The sequence below is a fragment of the Pinus tabuliformis genome, chromosome 3_1 (assembly GCF_031772625.1).
Source record: "Pinus tabuliformis cultivar Carrire ecotype Pingquan chromosome 3_1, CPIR1, whole genome shotgun sequence".
In the NCBI taxonomy this organism is placed as follows: domain Eukaryota; kingdom Viridiplantae; phylum Streptophyta; class Pinopsida; order Pinales; family Pinaceae; genus Pinus; species Pinus tabuliformis.
The window spans coordinates 119,713,666-119,737,178 of NC_142301.1; the positions used below are offsets into that span (position 1 = coordinate 119,713,666).

At 41.8% G+C, this 23,513-nt stretch overlaps 1 protein-coding gene across 4 annotated transcripts in view; it reads left to right on the forward strand.

The window, feature by feature from the left end:
- The window catches only part of MGT10 (magnesium (Mg) transporter 10), a 422,030-nt gene that overhangs the window by 315,001 nt on the left and 83,516 nt on the right, over window positions 1-23,513 (forward strand). For 2 of the 4 annotated variants that reach the window (XR_016255682.1, XM_089410877.1), the window contains exons 7-11: window positions 14,331-14,411; window positions 14,547-14,712; window positions 15,313-15,398; window positions 15,480-15,525; window positions 22,151-22,231. Coding sequence is in view for 3 of the 4 variants with exons in the window: in XM_089410877.1 (XP_089267003.1) it covers window positions 14,331-14,411; window positions 14,547-14,712; window positions 15,313-15,398; window positions 15,480-15,525; window positions 22,151-22,230 (459 nt within the window). In the remaining variant the exon portion in view is untranslated. The remainder of the gene's footprint in view (window positions 1-14,330; window positions 14,412-14,546; window positions 14,713-15,312; window positions 15,399-15,479; window positions 15,526-22,150; window positions 22,232-23,513) is intronic. The other 2 variants (XM_089410876.1, XM_089410875.1) reach the window with 1 other exon arrangement.

Here is a 23,513-nt window from a genome sequence, read left to right on the forward strand (position 1 = left end):
ATCGTTAATCACACCTTACTGTGCTTCACATTATCTTCTCTCTGCCAATTACTACGAAATCAGGCTGAACACAAAAAGGATTGAAAGATTCACAATTTAAGTAGGCATTTAACTAAAATTAACCAAGATTCCTGCGTCTCACATTAAGTTTTAGGATCTGCATTTCATATAATATAGTCATTCATCTAAGCAACTGTTGCTAATCAATTACTTGGTCTTCATTCCCCTAGCAAGATTGTTGACTCCATAAGGCATTGGTATTAATCGTTTAAAATCTAATCAAATCCTAGGTCTTGCTCAAGTACTTGATTGCCTCGCTGTGTCTCCCGAATTGGTTGGTTCCCAACTAGTTCTTCTTCATTCCATTTTCCATAGGGTCTACCCCCCTTAGCCTGCTGTAGGGAGACAGCTTAAACAGAGAGATTGGGGATCAGAGTGACAACCCCCGATCTGAGCGTTGTTGCGGTGCCTAGACATTCTGTGCGACAACAAGTCGTAGACCAATGTTGGTCATTCAAAACTTGTAGTCCTCGGATAGATCTTTTTAACGAGGTATTGTGTGCGTCAAATAGAGATCGTATACCAATGTTATGACCCTGAGAAGTTGATGTACCAATTTACCCAAATGGGGCCCATAGTTGGCGCTTCATCTCCTAGGGTTAGGTTTTTGGATGTATAGGGTTTTCCACTTTTTCTCAATAATAAATAGGCCCTTGAGCCTCATTGTAACACAGTTCAGAGGCATGAAGCCGCCACATCTCTTCTCAGAGATAAGCTACAATCGCCCGAGCTAGTCTTATTTCCATTCTGATTTTAAGCATATTTCAGTATTTTTTTTTTTGTAAAGTTAGGCATTCCTCTTTCTATATTACGAAAACAGATTTACAGCATACTAAAGTTCAGGTGGCAAGTATGCCCGAAGGAAACCAGACCGCCACCTATCGGCCTTATAGCCAGACCAAAATTTGAAAATGTTTTTCTCTTTCATTCTGTCATAACTATGTCTTTGGCTACTTTTTACTATACTAGCTACAGGAACAGTTCTTGACGTCCAGTCGGAGTCCTGTTTTAACAACATATTTAAACAAAATTTAAAGACTCAGCTCTGCTAATCCTCGTCAGACGAGTTGACCAGGGCGGGCATTGAGGCGCTGTTCCCAGGTTTCGCCGGCTTCTGCTCAATGGTCCATTTGAGTTCCAGCAGCATTTGTTCCATGTTCTTCAGCAAGTGGTTTCTCGCAGCCTGGACTTGGACGACAACGAGCTCTTTCAGAAGGGAGTTCTTCAGATTCTCTAATTCCTCTGTTATCTGACTTTTGAACTGATCCTCTGCCTGCTTGCGTTCCTCTTCCTCTTCTTCGTGAACTGCCTGATTCATCTCCATAGCCCGAGCAACCACATGTTTCATGATCCAGTACTGCTGGAGCGTTTTGTTGAAGAGCGAGTTTCTGCTTCTAGTGTTTCCTGGGTCCGGGATCAAGTCCTCCCATTCCCCGCGGGGGATTTCCTTGTTCTCGCTGATGGCCCTCAGCTCCCTCTCCCACCCATGGATTTGGGTGCGGGTCTCCGGGGAATTTCCTGCCATATACGCGTTGATCATGTGCATGCTCTTGTCTGAGTCCAGCTTCCTGCCCCTTTTCCTTGGTTTGCTGTTGGTGCTTGCTTCCCGAGCCTTGGCCGGTTTTTCTTTTTTCGGAGCCGTCTTGCTGCAGTCTTGGGATCTCATTTCTGTAGGGGCTTTACTACCTATTGTAACAGCAAACCACAAGTCAGTTCCTTTTAAGTAAGATTCAACTGAAATCCTCACGCTTACCGCCCAAGCTTTGGCAAGTCGGGCCTGGGGGGGTGCTGGCTTGCAGTCTAGGGCCATATCACAACTTTACCACCTAGGTGGCTCGGGTCACTTCGCCCTCTCTTTACAGTCCTGAAGGTTCCATGTTGACCAGCGTGGCTGGGCACTGTTGATCTAAGCATCTGGTGGGGGGGCAACCGGGTAGAGCACTACGGGAGATATCCTGAAAACTGTCAAGGGTTCGGTGCCAATGATGAAGCGCAGCAGGGCTCGGCCAAGCGACCCTCCCTTCCCACCTCTCTGCTCGGGTCATGGGCTGAGCCTCCCGATAGGAGCCCAGATTCTCACCAGCCAAGTCCCCCTCAGCTCTTGAGGGAGAGAGGTAAATTAATCTAAAGCCGGGGTGGCCACTGGCTATCCTACTACTGTTATATTGTTGACTGAAATGGGGCATTTTAGTGTAGGCATTGACAATTTGAATGTTGTCATGAGAACAGGGACAGGAGAGAACATACCACCTTTCCTTGCCTGAGACGGGGACGAAGTCGGGTCGCTGAGTCGCGCTGCCACCTTTCCTCCTTTCTTGCTTCTCGCCAAACTGCATGAGCTTTCCATCTGCCACCTTTGGTTGAAGTTTGTTAACTTTCTGTTGTCCTTGCAACCAGGCCTCCACTTGGCCATTTAATTCGCTGGCAATCATCCCCGCGTCCCTACCTCGGGATGTGGCAAAACTTGTCCTTCCATCTTTATGCTTCATTATTCCTATGTTCTCCCGGCTGCTCTTGCCGTATCCGTTCTGTACCCCTTATTCCACCTGTCGTCCTTTCTCTGCTGATTATCCCGACTTCCCAAACGAGCTCCAGATCTTTCCTTGATGACGTCTCGGTTCTCGCTTCTTCTCCGTCACCTCGGCCAGTCCTCTCATGCCCCGTCATCTGTCCAGCGTCATCATTCCTAATACTCCTGTCCTTTCCCACAGATGTGCTGTCCATCTCCACCCGTTGCAATCTTTCCCCACCGTTGCTTCATGCCACCTGATCCTGGTGGTTCACCTCGGGCATGCCAATATCACCCTTATCGACATCCAGCAGCTGTTGAAGGTGGTCGCGCTCCTCCGGGAGTAATTGAACCAGGCCTTCGCTATCGAGTCCCTTACCTCTGTTCCGACTGCCCCAGTTTGCAAGCCAGTCAATCGGTTTATTTCCCGATCGCCGGACATGTGACGGGATTAGATATTCTATTCTGGGTATCAGTTTCCCTATTTCTCCGACGAGCCACGCCGTTCTCCAGCTTTTACTGATTTTGTCTGCTGGTTTTTTTTGTTGTAGTTTCCTTACCATGTCTACCACGAGCTTCGAGTCTCCCTTGATTTGGAGACTCTTGAAATTAACCTGTATCGCAATTTCAAGGCCTCGTTTTAGAGCATGCAGCTCCGCTTCGTTGTTGGTGGCCTCCCCGCAATCCATTGCAAAGGTTCTCAGGGTTTTTCCACTGTCATCTCTGAAGATTCCCCCTATACCAGCCTCACCCGGGTTATGTTTAGCGGCACCATCGAAATTAAGTTTTATGAACCCCTGCGGGGGGTGGCGATACCGGCTGCTTTCTGCCACCTCTCGGGCCTGGTCTTTACTTTTGACACCCCCACTTACCATATTCTGGTTTACCCCTCGTGTTTCTAGAATTTCCTCCTCTGCTTACGACGCCTGCCAGTCTTCGTCCTTCCAACTTTCCATTAGGATCATTTCTCTTAGGTTCCTGGTGGTTTGTTTCCAGATATCTACTGGAGTTCTGTTTTCTGCCCTGAATATTACGCCATTCCGGGCCTTCCAGATGTTCCAGAGCAAGAAGCCGGCGGAGAGCAGCCATGCACGATTGACCACCGGGTTTTGGTAAGGCTTCCTTGGCCAATTTTCTATGGTGTTAACTATGTTCTGGTAATTTCTGTGGTGGCACTCAAACAATTTGAAGTGGCTTTCCCACAGGGTATTGCTTACTGTGCATCGGTTCATCAAGTGTTCCATGGTCTCCTCCTGTGAATTACAGAGCGCGCAGCGGGAAGGACCGTGGCGCCCCTTTCTCTGCATTTGGTCCCAGGTAAGCGCTCTGCCATGTAGCATAGTCCAGACAAAGAATGAAACTTTCGGCCAGTGTTTGATTTTCCAAAGATTTCTCCATTTTTTTGTCTCCATCTGTTGATTCTGTTTAGCTTTTTGGTAATAGGCTTCTGCTATTGAGAAATTGCCCTGAATTCGTTTGCCCCATCTTAGGATGTCAGGCCCAGTTTTTCTTGCCACTTTACGGGTTGCCATCTCTTTGTAGTACTCCTGCCATTGGTCTGATTCGGGGGCCCCTTCCCAGTCTTCTTTCTGTTTCCATTTGCGCCAGTATCCACCAGCATCTGGTTTCCAGAAATTGCCAACAGTTGCCTCCTCAGCTTGGGACGTGAAGGCGCAGATGGCTTGGAGATTTTCATGGTGGATAAGCCTTTCACGTTGCTGCCAAGATTCTTCCCAGAATCTGGCTTTATCTCCTGCTCTTATCTCCCAGAAACTGTATTCTTTTATCAGATCTTTATTGCCTCTCGCCAGGTTCCAGATTGCGGAACCTCTGGCCTCAGTCTGGCTTCTCAGTCTCCCTATATGTTCCTCTGCCATCTCATATTTCCTTTCCCAGATCACCTTCCACAAATCATTGCCTCCCTGAGTCCACCTCCACCAGAGCTTCACCCCCATGACTTGGTTAAGAACGAAGGGGTCGCGAAGTCCTAGACCTCCATCTTTGGAGAGCCGACTTAGCCATTCCCATGAAATTAAGGCCCACTTTCTGGTCTTGCTGGTTCCTTGCCAGAGGAATTTCTTGAACAGGGCAACCAGTTTTTGGCTGGTAGACTTAGGGATAGCTTGGCACGAGATTTGGTAGATTGGGATAGCCTGAAGAACAGCTCTCAGCAGAATTAACCGACTTGGGGCATTCAGCGAGCGAAGGGTCCAGTTTTCCATCTTGTTCCTGATTTTTTTAATTAAGGGTTCCCAATTAGCTGTCCTGAATTGGTGCTCATGCAGCATAATACCTAGGTATTTTGACGGGAAGGTTCCAATGCTAAAGCCCATAGTGCGCGCCAAGAACCTTTGGGCGGCCTGCGGGGTGTTAAAGAAGAACACTTCAGATTTGTCTTTATTAATTTCAGTCCCGGAAGCTTGGTTGAATTCTATTAAGGTTTTATTGACTCTTTGGGCCTCCTTCAGCGTGGCTTGACCATATAACATCACGTCGTCGACGAATTGCTGGTGCGTAACCGGGAGGTCATTCCCACAGATTCGCAATCCCTTTAACTGGTCTCTGGAGACTTGGGCCTTGATCAACCTACCCAAACCTTTCGCCACCAGGATGAAGAGGAAAGGAGACAGGGGATCTCCCTGCCTTAGTCCTCTCGAGGGGTTGAAGGCATCAGTGGGGGTGCCATTTAACAAAATTGACATTACTGGGGTGCCAACCATAGATATGATCCATTTTATCCATCTTTGTTCGAAACCATGCGCTTTGAGAATGCCTTCCAAGTACCCCCAGCTAATTCGATCAAACGCCTTAGCCAGGTCAAGTTTGATAAGCATACCTGGGTTGCGGGAATTTTTCAGGGAGTGAATCACTTCCTGGGCTACAATAATTCCATTTGTAATCTGCCGCCCTTTGACGAAGCCTGTTTGCTCCGGTGCAATGAGATATGGTAGGATCGGCTTGAGTCTGTTTACCATGACTGTTGCTAGAATTTTGTAGATTACATTACATAGGGAGATAGGCCTGAATCCCTGCGGTTCGTCCGAACTGCCATTTTTTGGGATCAAGGCTAGGAAGGTGGCATTCAGTCCCTGGTGCATGCGCTTGGAACACCTAGATTCCTCCACTAGGTCGAGCAAGTCATTTCCCATAAAGCTCCAGGCTGCCTGGTAAAACTCGATTGTAAAGTTGTCGGGACCCGGGGCCTTATTTTTCGGCATTTTGTTGACCACTTCCTCAAGCTCTTCCTTGGTGATAACCCTGAGCAGAGCCAGATTTTGTTCTCTGGAGACTTTCTTAGGGATGTGTTGGCAGATCTTGTCTATTTCCTCGGTTCTGTTGGCATTTGGCTCCGTGAGGATATCTTTGAAATGTTCCACCAGGAGGCGTTCCATTTCTTTCTGCTGTGTTACTCTGTTTCCCTGCCTGTCTTTTAAGGAGAAGATTATGTTGTGGTGGCGTTGGTTCAGCATTGCTTTGTGGAAGAATTTAGAATTCTTTTCCCCCTCTTTTAACCATTGGACACGAGATTTCTGTTTCCACAGGATTTCTTCCTGTTTTCGTCTTTCCTCCAGTTGATTGATTACCCTGCCTTCTTCCGCTGCCAGGTCCTCGTTTCGTCCATCCGTGATTATTTGTTGCTGTATTCCTTCCAATCTGGACTGAAGTTTTCCTTGCTCTTGCTGGATATTACCGAATTCTTCCCTATTCCATTTCTTGATTTTGTTTTTTATTTCTTTGAGTCTGAGCTGAAACGAGTGCATTTTGTTGCGGCCTTCCGTTCCCCTCTTGCTTTCCTGCCACTAGCTCCTTAGTTTATCTAAGAAGTCTGGAGCTCTAAGCCAGAAGGCCTCAAAGCAGAAGGGCCTCTTTTTATTTAGATCGTTCAAGGCTATTTCGAGCTTGATGGGCCAATGATCAGATCCTGTTGAGGGGAGGATAGAGGCTTCATAGAATATATCCAGCCCGATTATGTGCTCCGAGACCAGAAATCTATCCAATCTTGACGCAATTTGTTTGGACCCTCCTCTTCTATTGTTCCAGGTGTATTTCCCGTTTATAGTTGGGATGTCAACCACCCTTAATTCTGCTTGAACGTCTCTGAATCGTTCCATCTCCGGGTCTTCTCTGCTTATTCCGCCTTTTTTTTATTCTTTGGAGGTTATCAAGTTAAAGTCACTAGCCAGAATCCATCTCTGCTCCTGGTGCATACTTCTTAGCTTTTCCAGTTGGTTAAGGAACAAGCCTCTATCAGCATGGGTATGGGGCCCATAGACAGCCGAGACTGCCAACCATTCGCTTTGCTTGAGGAGCTTGAATCTTCCTGTTAGGGTTCTTGTCGTGCCTATCCACCAATCTGTTAGGACCTCTGCGGGATTCCAAATAATTGCTATCCCTCTTGCACTTCCTTTGGCGTCTATGGTTACTTGTTCGTATCTTGGTTTTATTTTATTGAGAATTTCTTCCAACCTTTGACTTGATATTTTAATTTCTTGAATAAGCATGATTTGAGGTTTATCCTTCCTCAGTCTTGCCGCCAAATGTCTCTGTTTGCCTTTGCTGTTTAAGCCTCTAATATTCCAAGATGTCAAAATCATTGGTTAACTTGGGATAGGTTGTGAAACACCGCTGACAGCGGGACCACTCTTCCTGTGTTGACCAGCATTTCCCCCATGAGTTGTATGGAGTCCTTGAGATTTTTCCTGCCTCTTTTTTTCTTTCCCCCCTTTCCTTGTCCTTGCTGATCCATTCTGTTTTCTTTCTGGCTCTCTTGGGGTTCTTCTGGTGTGGCTTTTCCTTTTTCTAGTTTGGCTTTATATTGCTGAAAGGTATCCGCATACAACCTCTTTTGATCTTCCGGGATAAATCTCTCGTCTAAGTGTATCCATTCCAGTGTTGCAGGAATCGCCCCCCCCCGGAGGATCCAAACCCGGAACCGCGGTTCGGAGCGAACCGTCCCGGAATCCATTTGGGAATCGCGATTCTGAGGAGGAGGGGGCGCGGTTCCGTCTTTTATACGCGGTTCCTGCCATATAGGTTGCGGCCACCCCGGAACCGCGGATCCGAGGGCGGTTCGGGCACGGGGTGGCGCCAAGCTTCCGGCCCGGAACCGCACGCCACCCGCACGGTTCCCAGGCGATTCCGGAAGCAACCCGCGGCATCATTTTTTTAACTTGATTTTTTTTTAATTTGTTTTAACTTGAGTCTTAACTAGCATGAGGGGGTGGGTTAGGTTGGTTTAGGGTGAGTCTAGGGTGACTTTAGAAAAGAATAAAGCCCCCATTCTCTTCTCATTTTCTCACTTTGAGTTTATGAGAGTTGGAGAAGAGAAGAGAGGAGAGGAGAAGAGAAGAGAGGAAAGGAGAGGAGAAGAGAGGAGAGCTTGGAGGAGTGAAGAAGGAGGAGCTAGGAGAAGGAGGAGGAGCTTGGAGCAAGAGCTTGGAGGACTTCATCTACAAGAGCTAAAGAGGTAAGTTCAAACCCCAAACTCCCTTGTTTTTTTGAAAAAAAAATTGTATTTTTCTCCTCCCTCTCCTACTCTTTCCCATTGTTTCTACTTGCTCCTTTATTTACAGGTTGTCCACCACCTATATCCATATTCCAAGATGGTGTTCTTTTGGCTTCTATGTATCATTCCACTCTTGGTTTTAATGATGGCAAGGGTGAGGAATAGAGGGGAAGAGGAAGGGGATGAACTTGGTCCTAATAGTAGTGACCCAATGTATGATGAGGAGGAAGGGTTTGAAGAGGAAGGGGATGAACTTGAAGAGGACACTGAAGCACAAGATGGGAAAGGTACATCAAATCCCTTGTGGACCTTTGTGACCAAACTTGAAGGGGGAAAGGGTGGTGGATCTTACAAATGGATGTGCCCTCATGGTTGTCATGGAGGAAAACCATATACGGGTTCATATACCCGTCTGAGGAGGCATCTTTGTGGGGTGCTAGACAGTGATGAAAGAAAGGGTTCCGTGGGGGTAACCATTTGCCCAAACATTTCAAGTGAACAAAGACAAAAATACATCAAATTAGAGATGGCTGCACAAGGAAAAAACAAGAAACAAAAAACTCATTCTGAATCAAGTGCAACCTCTAAATTTGGTAGTTGCCCATCTCCTCATGGTACTTTTGCAACCTCTGGAGGTAGAAAAACAATAGGGGATTTCCTTAATGTTACTGGGAGGGATGATGTGGATGGAAAGATAGTCCGTTTTCTTTGTGCTTGCGGTGTACCATTCAATGTGCTTCGCTCTCCCTATTGGCATGACATGGTAAAGGCCATCAATGAAGCCCCAAAAGGATACAAGGCCCCCAACTATGAGAAAGCTAGAACAGTGTTATTAGAAAGAGAAAAAGCTAAGGTTCAAAGAGCTTTGACACGTTTTACACATGAGTGGGTGGATTATGGGGTATCCATTGTATCAGATGGGTGGACAAATATTAGAAACCAACATTTGATAAATGTTCTTGGTGTTTCTTCTAGTGGTGCAGTATTTATTGCATCTCATGACTCCTCCTCCATCAGTGCAACTGCACAAAACATTGCAGATCTCCTATTGAAATCAATCAAAGATGTTGGTCCGAATAATGTGATTCAAGTGATCACAGATAATGCAGCAAATTGTAAGTTAGCAGGAAAAATTATTGAGCGTACTCATCCACACATCTTTTGGTCTGGGTGCCTGGTTCACACATTGAACCTTTTGATGCATGATATTGTGAAACACAAAGATTGTGGGTGGATTGCTGAGGTTTACAGGAAAGGGAAGCAGCTCATTAAATTCATCACAGGGCATACAAGGGTAAACTACTTCTATGGCACTTACTCCAAGTTGCAATTGCTTAAAATTGCAAAGACAAGATTTGCTAGTTATTACCTCACCTTTAGGCGGCTAGTGAGGGTGAGACAAGCTTTAACTAATCTGGTGTGTGCTGAAACATGGGATGAAATTAACAATGACACAGATGGTGCTAATGAAGTCAAGGACATTGTTCTTGACAGTTACTTTTGGTCACAGGTTAAATATGTTTTGCAATTCACCAAACCAATTTATTACATGATCAAGTTTGCAGATTCAGATCGACCAGTAATTGGGGAGGTGTATGAGCAAATGGATAGCATGTTGGGGCAGATTAAAGACATTGTTGAGCCTAGAGATACCACCTTGTACAATTATATTCGTGAAGAGGTGGTAAAACGATGGGATAGCCTAAATGTTCCATTGCATGCATTAGCATATGTTTTGACACCTAAATACTATCATCCATCATGGCTTTCAAAACCAGCACCTGGGGGGGGAGTCAGGAGAAGACCACACCAAGATAAAGAGGTTCACGAAAAATATATGGCTGCATTGAGTAGATTAATCCCTGATGAGGAGGAGGCTGCATTGGTACGGAGACACGTGAGCAACTATACGAGCAGCACTGGTCCATTTTCGAGCATGCATGCAATTCAAGATCGAGAGAATTTTTCTGCTCTTGAGTGGTGGAACATGCATGGAGGGCCTACTCCACTTCTACAGAGTTTGGCATTGCGGGTGCTATCACAGGTGGTAAACACTTCTTCTGCAGAGAGGTGTTGGAGCTCTTATTCTTTCATCCACAGTGTTAAAAGGAACAGGTTGAATTTAGACCGGGCAGAGAGCTTGGTTTATGTTCATTACAACTTGCGATTGTTGTCCCATTACTGTGAAGATGCAAAGTCTAATAAAGACTTGTTGACTTGGGACAAGAATCCAGAGGAGCCCAATTTGGAGGATGGAGTGTTGCGACTAGAGCAATTAGAGGATTCTCTTATCCAGGTATGTCCATTGTGGTATGAATTTTCCAATTTTCCCTTATAAAGAATTCATGTTTTTAATTTTTTTGTTAACTAGTGTTTTTTTTTTGCATGAATTTTTTGAGCGATTCTAGGATGATGACACGGGTGTTGATATGCCACCACCCCCACCCCCATCTGGTCCCTTGGTTTCTACTAGAGGAGGTTCTTCTTCATCAGTTCCAGTGCCACGACTTACACAGGGACCATCTTCTTCATTGCCACCACGTGGAGGCCCGCCATCACGTTCTATTCGTGGTGGAAGGAGGAGAGATTAGTAGATATATTCACAATCTACTTCTTTTTGTCATAGATTACTCATTAGACTTGTAGACTTGTGAATTTGAATTTTGAACCTTTTTGGCTTGGCGGTGACCAAGTGACATATTTTGTAAACATTATTATTTGAATTTTGGACATGACAAATGTTGACAGTTGCTCACTTGCTAGATAAATCATAATATGCTCTATGTTTTATGTTTTATAATATGCTTAAATGTTTTATGTTTTATAATATGCTTCAAAATTTGATGTATGTTTGTAATAGCTAGAATATAGATGATTGTTGTACATACTAGTAACTACAATGGAATCATGGATGCCATATCTATCTTGATTTATGCAAAAATATGCATGTTTTCATGTCTTCTACAATTAATTTGGTATTTGGGATGTTTGTTTTGAGTATAAATGCAAAAAAATATAAAAAAATATATATATATAGCAGACGCTTCCGCGGACGCTTCGCTCCCTAGATTTTTGGAAAATGACGCTTCCGCGCTCCGCGCTTCCGCTTCGCGCTTCCGCTTCGCTCCCGCTTCGTGCAACATTGATCCATTCGTGTAATAGCTTTCTTAAGACCTCTTCCTCCTGACTTATGTCTTCTCTGCTTATCTCCAAGTCTGTCTCCATCTGTTCAGCTTCTTCGTTCTGTTCCTTGCTTTTCTCCATTGGCTCACTCGGGGCTTTCCTTTTTGAGTGGGTTCTTTCGCTGCTCTCACTATTGTCTGATCCCTTATCCTCTTGGTTTTCCATGGTTTGGTCCTCCTCTTCGCCCTCTTCCTGTAGTACTGCAAAGTTGTTTGATTTCTCTGGGGGTGTTTGTTTTTCCTTCCTGTTTTCCTGTGGGGGCTCCTTATTTGTCTTCCTTTTGCTTTTCACCTCTTGGTACCCTTCTTGGTCTGTTGGCTCTTTTTTTTGTAGGGGGCCCCTCCTTTCTTCTTCTTCCCTTGTAATCGGGCATTCCTTAGCCAGATGGCCATGGACATGGCACCTTCGGCATCGAAACGGGATGTGCTCGTAATCTAGGTTTTGCTGCCAAACTTCTTCATGATATTCTAGTTCCACAGAGTCTGGGATGGGGTTTGCTAGGTTCATATAAACACATATCCTAGCGTACGAGGTGTACCTTCCTTTCTTTGTGGTTTCAGCTATTTTCACAAAGCTTCCTATTGAGTTTCCTATTCCCTCCAAAATTTCCGGGTCCCAGAAGTCTATAGGTAACCCAAATAAACGAACCCAGACAGGCGCTGCTAGAAATGTTTCTTTATCCGGGTTGTAACATTCCTCCCAGAAACGCATAAACAGACCAACATTATAATAAAAATACGGGCCATTTTCAAATACCTTTTCCTTATCTTGCAGGTTTGAGAAAATTACCGTGAAGAAGCCTTTCGCTCCTAGCTTGAGCTTGATGTGGCCTTGGGGCTGCCATTTTTGCTGAATCCACTTGGTAAGATCTTTTTCCGACGGCCAGACTCCTACGAACTTGCAGATAAGGGCATGATCCCTCATGTAGCATCTGTACTTCTCCAGTTTATTCGCTGGAATCACGAACCTGGGTCTCTCCACTGCGCATGGCAGGCATCTTCCCCTGCGGCCTGCTTGCCAGGTTGCTCCCAGCACCGGTCCTGCGTTCTGATGTTCCTTTGTCGTCTGGCTGTTCTGGCCGTCTCCTGTCACCGTATCCCGATAGGAGGGGATCTCTCCCCTCCTGACATCTTCTGTCATGCCTTTTGTCTCTTAGCTCTCTGCTGTTTCCTGCGGGTCCGATCTGGTTCCTATCCTTGGCTTCTCCCTGCGTGCCTCCCGAGGGTTTTACCGCCTTGCCGCCATAGGGTTTTTGTTGCAGAGCTTACAAAAGAATAATAAAAAAAAAGCATATTTCAGTATTTGATATTAATGAAGTGAAGCGTTATTTCTACTGCATCTTTGTATTTATGGTTATATCTATAATTTGTTGTGTCCCTGTTTAAATTCGGATCAGTACTACTATCTGTGTATTAATACTGTGTTTATGAGTTGAAAGGTCATTTTAATTGTGTTTATCATATATGCTTTTACAAGCAATTAAGATTTATCACTATTGACGTGTTTAATTGAAATCTTTCAAGTATATGCATGAACAATGATATCTTATATGTGCAATGTATTTCAACAACTAATTTAATTAACTATTTATTTAAATTAGTTATCTTTATTCGTTTTAACCTCACAAAGGACTTGATGATCTATATTGTTATGTTTAATGCGAGATCTTTCTGAAGTCACATATATAGAGAAAGCTTTCCCGGGATAGATATTTTAAGTCTATTTATTCTTATTTCTTAGTTTCATTTTCATAATTAGCCCCACACTTATATATCTCATCCGCTTTTATATCTTTTATTAAGGGAAATGGGTCCCAGTAAACCCAGTTGGAGCCACCATTCCAAACGGAAAATGAGCTGCCCTAAGTTCCCGACCGGGTGGTTTTTCCTGATGTTGAGTCAGAGAATTTCGAGCCTTGAACAAATCTCTAGGTGGTTGCACTGGATCACACATTTTACTTTAGCAGCCCCATGTATGATGGATTGAAGTTAGCAAAATGTAATTACATAACCAAAGATTTTTGAGGTTCTCATGCACTCCCATAAGGAGCACACGTCCCCAAGTTGAAGCCACATGTTACCCACCAGTTTGCATGAGGTTTGAAAGAGATGGAACCTTATGGCACCAGCCCTCATGTATTCTTCTGAAAGTGGCTTTTGGAGTGTTGTGACTTGGAAAATTATAGAAGGGTGTGCTTAGCACAAGATTGAGAAAATCAAGGTTAGCCCAGCCTCTTCTTGTAAGGAATACCTTGATGCATTTTGCAACCAGGGATATTTTGCAGCTATGTGGTTTGCAGTCAGTGGGAAGGGTTGCGATGGAACTGTTTACTACCTTGATCAAGTGTTAGGCAGCATTGATTAGTGTGCTTGAAGCTGCTGTTAACTGGCGATTGTGAATGCCTAGTTCTCCATTCACACTGTAAACATAATAAAGAACCTTATTGAAACAGAAGGATGAGAATTTATTTGTGCAGCTCGCTGAGAGGGGTGTTGATATTATTTTTACAACTTTCTCATTTAATGAAAATATTAAGAATTTTGTCTTTGAAATGATCTTTCTATCTCCAGGTATGAACCAAACTCAAAGGCTACATAGATATATAGGTTATCTATTGAGAGTAAGTATAGCATTAAACCGCAAGATAGCATTTGCAGTTCTTTCCTCTTCGAAATTTTCTGTAGTCTACGGTATTATACTTTTTAATTCAGCACACCTGATCTGGATTCTGTTGGTTTCTGTTCTCGGTTTTCCTCTTAACATTGTTTGTAAAATACATGCTATATTAATAATTTCTTTTATTTGATATGTATTGCTGGACTCAAAACTTTAAAATTTCCATCCAATATGAATAAAATTATTTATAATAAATTATTGAATGAAAAGCACTTAATAAAAATGTTTACTTTAATCTTTGCATGTGATTTGGCCTTTTCTACAAAATCATTCCAATAATATAAGTTATCTTTTAACTTCACTCGAGCCCCCAGTTTGATGTGTTAGCTCTTTGTTCCTTGTAGAGAAACTGCATTTCTATGGTTGAAAACGCTGTTCTATTGTTTTTTGTGACAGGTAGCTGCCTTACTCGAGGTGTTGCCAAACCGGTTAACAGCTCATATATTAGAGGAGCTGCGTTTAAGTAAACAAGCCTTGGTATGTGGAATTCTTAAAAATATTAGGTCACATGCAATATTTTGCTACTCTAGGAACGGTCAAACCAACCTTCCACATTTCTTGGATACTGTTCTTCAGAAAAAAGGGATAATCAGGAAATGAAGTCCGTGGCAGGTTGAACTAGCCTCAAGAGCAGGAGCGCTGAGACAGATGCTTCTTGAACTCCTTGAAGACCCAAATGAAATTCGTCGCATGACTATCATAGGTAGAAATTGTATCATTCGGAAAGGGGATCACTCAGTGGAATGCTCAATTTCTTTAGATAAACAAATTGCTGAAGGTAAGCTGTATTTCTTAGGCATTCATGTTTTTTCCGTTGATCACCCCTTACCTTTTTATGTATCTTGCTTTTATTTAAGAACCTCACTTAAGAGTGTCACACGCAAGGTTAGCCACCAATCCGTGTGTAGCGTTTTCTTATGTTTTATATGTGGATATTCTACTTTCCTAATGGTATTTTATGTTTTTAACTTTAACGAAGTGGTATTGTCATTTTGATGATGAATGCTGGGCCTTGTAAGCCAAAAAGGCCAAGGACTTAATTTTTTGAAAAAAAGAATTAATACTGTACAAAAGAGCACAAAGTTACAGAATATTCAGCTACCTTAATGCAGTCAGTATTGTAATAAGGTCTGAATAAGCACCAACAGACATTCTTGGCATCTTTAATGACTAGAAGTCCCATGACTTTGGTTTGAGCAGTTATCTCAATAGAGGCCAACTTTTCAATTATAGGGAAAGAACCTACATCATCTTCAAAAGCATACTTACACTGCATTATCCGAAAGGGAGTGTAGTAGTAGAAGTAAAAATAATAATAATAATAATTTGATTAACATACATAGCCTAGCTAAGGGACATGTTAACCCTCTTTTAACAGGGGTACAGATATGCACAGATTCATTTTGGCATCACCATTGCAAGCTCAAGGAATGCAAGCCTAAAGCCCTGTGGGATGATCTTTATGTGAGAGTAATTGCTAATAATTTTTCATGCAGTTAAAGTCTTATTTCCGCATGTCTAATACTTAGCCATTATTGCATACAGAGGAAGCGGAAGAGATTGAAATGCTTTTGGAGAACTATTTACAAAGGTTACTTTGTCTCACACTGCCTTTTCTGATTGTACTTGTTAAATCTCTTCATTTTCACATATCAATGAACTTCAATATGCAAACATGTTTCTTATGCATAACTTGTGTGTGATTTAATCTTTGTGAGTGAGATTACTTCTCATTGCACATTAATGAAATTCATTTTTTATATGCATTTTTGCAGAAGCTATGCGATCCACTGAAGATGAAAGCTAATTTCCATAAATGATTTGTGTTCTTTGGTTTTTATATCATTAAATGACATGATATTATGTGTGGCCTGTTATTACTGTTATCACCTGGAAGTACCTTCGCTCTAAGGATGCAAAGAGGCATGGATAACTTCAGGGCTTTTTCCAATGTTGGCACATACAAACCCTCTTACTGCAGATTAGGGCTTTGCTATCCTCAAAGGGGTATCCCTAGATGATATTGAGGATTTAATTATGAACTCCTTATAGAATATGGCACCTCAAATCTGCGATGAAAACTTGCTGTTCTGCATTAAATTCCTCAAAGATCTGCAACTTCTTCCAATCAGCAACTGTTAACTTGAAATTTGTGGTTCAATGTGTCAAAAAAAATCAGCAATTACATAAATTTTGAAATAATATACCATTGTTTTTGCGAACGTTGCATGAGTGGGGACAAAGTGGGGATGTTTTTTGGAAGCGGGGACACGGAAGCATCATTTTCCAAAAATCTAGGAAGCAAAGCATCTACTATATATATATATATAATATTTTTTTTGCATTTATATTCAAAACAAAATCTTCCAAATACCAAATTATTTTTAGAAGACATGAAAACATGCATATTTTTACATAAATCAAGATAGATATGGCATCCATGATTCCATTGTACATCAATGATTAATTATTCGCGCATCAACCATCTATATTCTGTGAAAATTCGGAAACCCCGAATCCTACTGCAGCGATTGATTAAGTTTCTTCTATTTGTTAAATAACTTGAACAAATTATTCACTGCATTCTACGGTAAATATCGAAACTAATACATTGCAGCCTTCACAAATACAATACTGTGGAAGAAAAAAACTGTTGGACGAATAGATGCACACACACAAACAACATTGTTATTTTTGGACCAATGTCCCCGGAAAAACCCAACTTGGGAAAACCGGTGCAGTAGCTGAGGGTTTTATTATTATGCAGTAGTAAATCTGAGTACAAATCTTTGGAAGCTAAAATCTAGCTTTCCATACAGAGAAATATCTGACAAAAGATCTAGTGAGAAAAATCTCACTCCCATCAGTGATCTGACACTGACCTTGACTCAAGGTGAGTTGCCTTTGTGTCAGCCTACGCAGATTTGCGTCCCACAACTCGGACCAGCATCTCTCTCGCTAACTGATCAATTGCTATCTGGAAAATTGATCCTCCTGGCCTTCGGGCTCCCACTCTGGCTTCTGGCACTAAATTTCGGCTTCCCCTCAGCAAAATACAAATCTCCCTCTGAAGCTCTGCATTGCCTCTCTGTGGCACTCACTGCCTCTCTACTATGCACTCACCGGACTAGAGAAACTTCCTTCCGGTCTTACTATCCCTGCCCCTCTCTCACTGCTTTGACTTTATTGAATCACCTCCGACAACTCACAACTGCTACTTTGGAAATCGATTTCCCAACAAAATCGAATTTCAGGGGGCTCCAAGTGTGTTCTCCAACCCCCATCGAATTTTTTCTTATAATTTCTTGGTGAGGCTTCAACGGTCAAGATTAAAACATAATTGATGGCTAAGATTAACTAGAAATTGATCCATGTCTTCTTCTAGAAGATTCTCACCATTGTGAAAAATCGGTGACCCAATTCCTACTGAAACAAACTGATGATATTTCTCCTATTTGTTAAATTACCTTAAACAAATTACTTTCAGTTTTCGACAACAAATATCGAAATACATACACCGCAGCCTACACAAAATAAATACTACAGAAAATAAATACTTCACAGGAGAGAAATAAACTCACACAAATACACCGTTATTTTTGGACAAACGTCCCCGGAAAAACCCAATGTGGGAAAACCGGTGGAGCAGCTGAGGGTTTTATTATTATGCAGTAGTTTCTGAGTACAAATCTCTAGATGCCCAAACTGGCAATTTGATACAGAGAATAAACTGGCAAAGAGGTAGTGAGAAAAATCTCACACTGTCATTGGCGATCCAAACTGATCCAAGCTCTAGATGGCTAGCCCCACGTTGCCTCTACGCAACCTTTGTGTCAGCCTACGCAGATCTGCTTCAAGCCTCTAGGCTTTGCGCCACCTCTTCCTCTGATCTTCTGCTGACTGGAACTTCGACACTCTGGCCCTCCAATCTCACACCCCAGCTTCTGGCTCTGGATCTCGATTTCTCCCAGCAAAATTTTGGACTCCCTCTAAAGCGTTGAGTTGCCTTTGCATGATACTGCGCTACCTCTCTAAACCTCTCTATGCCTTCTCTACCTTGCACTCGCCGGATCTGGACCACTCTCCTCGGGTCTACTATCGTTGCCCCTCACTGCAAGAAGATCACTTGATCTCTCTCCGGCAAGTCAACGCTGCTATTCTTGAGAAATTCGATCTCTTGATCTCACTATCTTGGTGTCTCCAATGTGTTCTCCAAATGCCCATCAAGCTCCTTCTTATAATCTCTTGTTGGAGCACCAACGACCAAGATTAAAACATAATCAAAGGCTGAGATTAACTGGGAGTTGATCCTCGTCTTCTTCTAGAAGATTCACACGAGATTTAATTAATACCCTTTAACAGTGTTGCGGGGGAGCGCCCCCCCCCCTCGATCCTGCTCCCAATCCGCGCTCCGGGCGGGAGCGACTCGGGAGCGGGTCGGGAGCGCGCTCCCGAAATCGCTCCCGAAATGGGAGCGATTTCGGGAGCGCGCTCCCTAAAAAAATTTTCGCTCCCTGCCTTTTCGGGAGCGATTTCGGGAGCGTTTTGCCTTTTTTGCAATTTTTTTTTTGTAGTAATGTTTGAAATGCAATTTTTTTTGAAAGAAACAAATAATTTTTGAGTGGGGCAACTTAATGATCAAGTCTAGGCCTTAGTATTGATATGCTATTCATGGTAATGTTAAATTCTTAAAGTAAAAGTGACATTCTCCTTAATATTCATTTTCATCCTTTTACTTAAATTTTTAACATTACCATGAAATGACTCAGGATGTTTGAGAGTGGTTTCGGCCTCATTGGATTTCATATGGAGAAAGTAGAATTTTAGATTTCATTCAAAATCCAGCAGACTTATCAGTTTTTCAGGATTTCAGGATTGGGGGATTGCAATGTTTCCATTGACTTTTGTCATGTATTAGGGTATGGAACTCGTATTTAATCAAGAACACCAATCCCTCTATGTACCTTGATGTTAGTGACATTGTTTGTCGAACTCCTCTATCATGACCCTCCTAAAAATGTACGCATCACTCAAACAAAATCTTGACTTGACATGCAATGCTTGTTCTATCTTATGTTAATGCTTAGAGGGTGATATTAATGACAAAGATCCCTACAGATACAGAGGTAATGACAAAGATACCTCTGGATATTAATGCTTAGAGGGTGATATTAATGACAAAGATCCTGATTTTCCAACAAGACTAAAAAATTAGACATTTCTCGTGGTGGAAAGAGGCCCAAGCATAAGAAATAGATATACTTCTCTTTTCTAGTTTATAGTAGCTTTTATAACTATTGACTCTTTCATATTTATTATGATATTTTTTTAAACAATATATGACAATTTAAGTTTGAAGTTGGCAATTATAACTCATTAGTAATGAATTATGAATATGATGCTTCATGAAAGTTGAAAGTTGTTTCATTTCATTTCATTTTATAACATTTCATTTCATGTCAGATATTATTTGTTGTAATGGTTACACTTAGCTTACAAGTACAACTTTGGTGATCAATGATGATAAATGTTATATATTGAATTTTGAAAGCTTGAAACTTTAAGATTGATGAATCAGGAGACTCAATATGTTGTATGTTACTATGTTACTAACTTGTGGACGTGGTTGATGAAGATTATAACTTCTAGATGATTGTTGTTGTATGGTTCAATCTATGCTTTTTTATGTTTTTTATATCTAATTCATCATTCTACATGTTTTTGTTGACTGTTGACATATATGTATCAAAAATTAAAAAATATAAAAAATATATATATTTTTAAAAAATCGCTCCCGGATTCGCTCCCAAACCGGGAGCTTCTGAAAATGGTCGCTCCCGCTCCCGCTTCCGCTCCCGCTTCCGCTCCCGCTCCCAAGTAACATTGCCCTTTAATTAATAACATTTCCTAAGTTCAGACTTAGGAATACATTAAAAATGATTAATTATTTTAATTAAACCATCTCTAGGTGGAATTTTCTCAAACAATTTCTGGGTATTGGAGAATGCATGTGTCTTAGTTTCTCTGCAAAATCTCGAGGCTAGAGCACATCCGATGCTACAAAAATCAACAACCATGACTTAATTAATACCCTTTACTTAATCAGTTTTTCTAAGTTTAGACTTAGGCACTATTAAAAAAAGACTAATTATTTTAATTAAGTCGTTTCTAGGTGGAATATCCAGAAACGATTTTTGGGTTTTGGAGAATACATGTATTCTAGCCTCTCCACCAAATTTCGCTAGAACACATCTGATGTTACAAAAATCAACACTCCCTCTTAGCAAGGGATGTGTTCTAGCACTGCAAACAACTGAAGCAACACCCTGTCTCTGCACCATCTCCTGTTATGCTACTGATGTTTGTCTGTTGTTGCCCACCAGATACTGCGCAACTCTAATAAACACTGCATCTGTGTTGCTGCTGGCCCTGCTTTACTGCTGCCAACACTACATCTGTGCTGCACCTCCCGCTCCATCTGTTGTTGCTGCAACAACAACAATCGCAACAAAAAAGCATCCAAAATGTTGAACCAACTATGGTCAGTATGATGCATCTATAACCTGAGTCCTGATTGTTGCTGACTTTGCTCTGTGCCAACTGCACTGCTGCCAACTCTGCACTGCGCTGCCTAGTATCTGGCTGCTACTAGCTATTGCATCTGTCACTCTGGCACCTGACTGCGCCAACTACCACTGGTCCATCCTGCTACTGCATATTATGGGCTCTCGTAGCAAGGTATTGATTCATGAGGTGGACCTTCTAGGGCTACAAAACCAAATCACCGCACTTCACCCGTGGAGGTAACTCGGTGATCATGGCAAACTCTTTCTCCAATCTGGAGGACAGCCTGTTGATCTCAGTGGATGCAGCTTGTTGATCCTGCTTCCCCTCCTTGTCCTTCTTTCTAAGAGGACATTGAGAGCTGTAGTGGCCAAGCGCACCCACTAGTGCGAATTTTCCTAGCATCCTAGCCACACATAGACTTGGGAATTAAGCTCCTATGACAACTCCAAAATGGCTCCCAAATTGCCGAAAGGCTCCCCTACGGTGGCACTCGTGGTCCACCGAAGGAGTTGAGATCTCCACTCGGAAATCTCCTCGTGCTAAATAACACTACGTTAACTTTGCCGGGGAGCGCAAGAAAACAAAATGTTCTGTTGTAAAATTGTCAAAAGGTCCCAAATGTTGGTCCTCACCTCCTATTTATGCTTGTTGCCTCCGATTCTCTCCCTGTGGTTCCCTTTTCCCACTAGCTTGATTTCCCTCTTCTTCTCTCTCCACAAATTTGTGCTGCCTCAAGGGATGTGTATTCCTTGGGTGAGTGATCCCCACAAACCACCAAAATTTTGATTTTTCCTTTGTTCCCAAGTCAAGTGCCAAAAATGGTTGCCAAAGCCAAAATTTGCCAAAATTGAAATTACTCTCATGTGACTTAAGAAATTGGGGATATTATATTTATGATGATGTTTTTAACTTTTGAACAATGAACATTGAATACCATAACATATCATATGATAGTAGATTGCCAGTCATAGTTTATTTTGTACTTTGTACTATGTAGTGTGCATTATTAATTTTGGTGATGATGTTGATGATTGAAATTTGAAACAGAAACTTGATGATATGTTGAATGTTATAATAATCATTGATGATGATGACAATGTTTATGCTGAATTGATGATGATTGTTTGTTTATGTTGAATTCATGATGATGATTATGCATTTTTAAATATAGAATCTAGATTTTAAAAGATGAATGGTAATATGAAAATTTTATTTCCTCTGATATATATATGTGTGTGCGTGTGTGTGTGTCGTTTCTTTGCCATATCGTATCCGGATTTTTTGAAAATTTGCCATATCCGTTTCAAACCCCATATCCGTATTAGTGTTCGTTTCCGTTTCAGTGCAACTTAGGCTGTGTCTAATAATATTGTATTTGTGTGAGTCTGGATGCTGCTAGATAATGGTATATTTATACTTTATTTAAAAAACAAAGAACTTTGTTTATACCAACAGAAATTGGAGCACAAAATCAATGCTTTATCATGATAAAACATATATTTTATATACAAATAACTGTACTGATAGCAGACCAAGATGATTTTTATCTTGAAATGAAAATGTAACAGTAAATAATATTTTTGTTCTAAATGCTAAATTCCTTTTTGAGATGTCTACTATGACCACTTACTATAAACTGCTTTTGTTAGATGTGAATCTTGTCATGGTCAAGCTGAACGACTTCTGGACTCAGCAAAAGAAATGGAAGACTCTATTGCTGTCAATTTGAGGTATGGAAGGGAACTCTCATGCTGATGAAAATCTTTTGTTACCTCACGACTAATTATATTTTTTGTCACACCCTTGAAGTTCACAAGTGCACACAGTGAACACAACAGTTCATTTTTTGTATTAATTATCTCTTTGTTTATAGTGGTATTCAACTTTTAAACTTTCTTAGTTCTGTAATAGTTCTCTATTCTTGGATTCTAAAGGACGTGCCTTTTATGCTCTTTGATATAGTTCTTTGCTGTTTTTTCAAAATGGAGATGTGCAGCACATGCCTCTAGTTGTCTTTTACAAATATATTAGTATTTCCATTGATCATTTTTTATTAGTTGTGCACATTAATATAATTTCTTCGTTTTTTTGTATTTATCATGCTGTGATCATCATGTGTGCCTATGGAATATTGTACAAGTTAATCAAGCGTCAGAATGGTGTAAAGGGAGAAATACTACAATGTAGGTATTTCTTCATAGAAAATGATCATACATGCCCAAGTATCTTCTATAGACCTGTTGCTGCACAAATTAGCATGGCTTGTAAAGAGGCAAGAGCTAGAGGACACAACAACACATGGGAAAGAGGCCTACTGTCACCACAGCCTAAGTCCCCTACTCTTCTCGGATTTTAATTGAGGGGAGGAGTCTTAGTATTGCTCACTTGTGATAAATGCCTCTATGATAGGCTTGAAGTGAGGCAAGGTAGCTTATTCAATGGAAAGGTTCAACAAAGTGCAAGCTTTGGGAGGAGCTATTAAAACTTTCCACGAAAAACCCCTTGGAAAAGAAATTACACGAGACCTAGGGTTGATATTTGACACGATATATATGTGTGCATCCAAGGTTAAGGTAGGAGAGAGAAAAGGAAATGAAAGATTTACTGCACCAAATATTAAAGTGATTGCCTTCAAAGAATCCCTAAGTTGAAGGATTGGCTTCTAGGGTTTCCTCTTGATGTGACAACTAATGCATCAAAATTTATGGAGAATCCACCGAGGGAATTCCATCAAAACTTCGACACCTTTAGAGGAGACACAAAGGAAGATTTCTATCGAAGTTGGACTAAAAAATTCCTCTATTGGAATTTTCACCAAGCCCTATGGGAGCCTCCTTATCCTTAAAGGGATGAATTTTAAGAAGATAAAAGAAGGAAAATTTATGGATTAAATCCAAGTTTGACTACCAAGGGACTTGATTAGTGCCTAGACCATTGGGAGTATGGAGTCATGGGTGCTTGAAATTGGTTAAATTGACCTTCAAGGAGGCTAAAAGAAGATGCCCTAGTTGC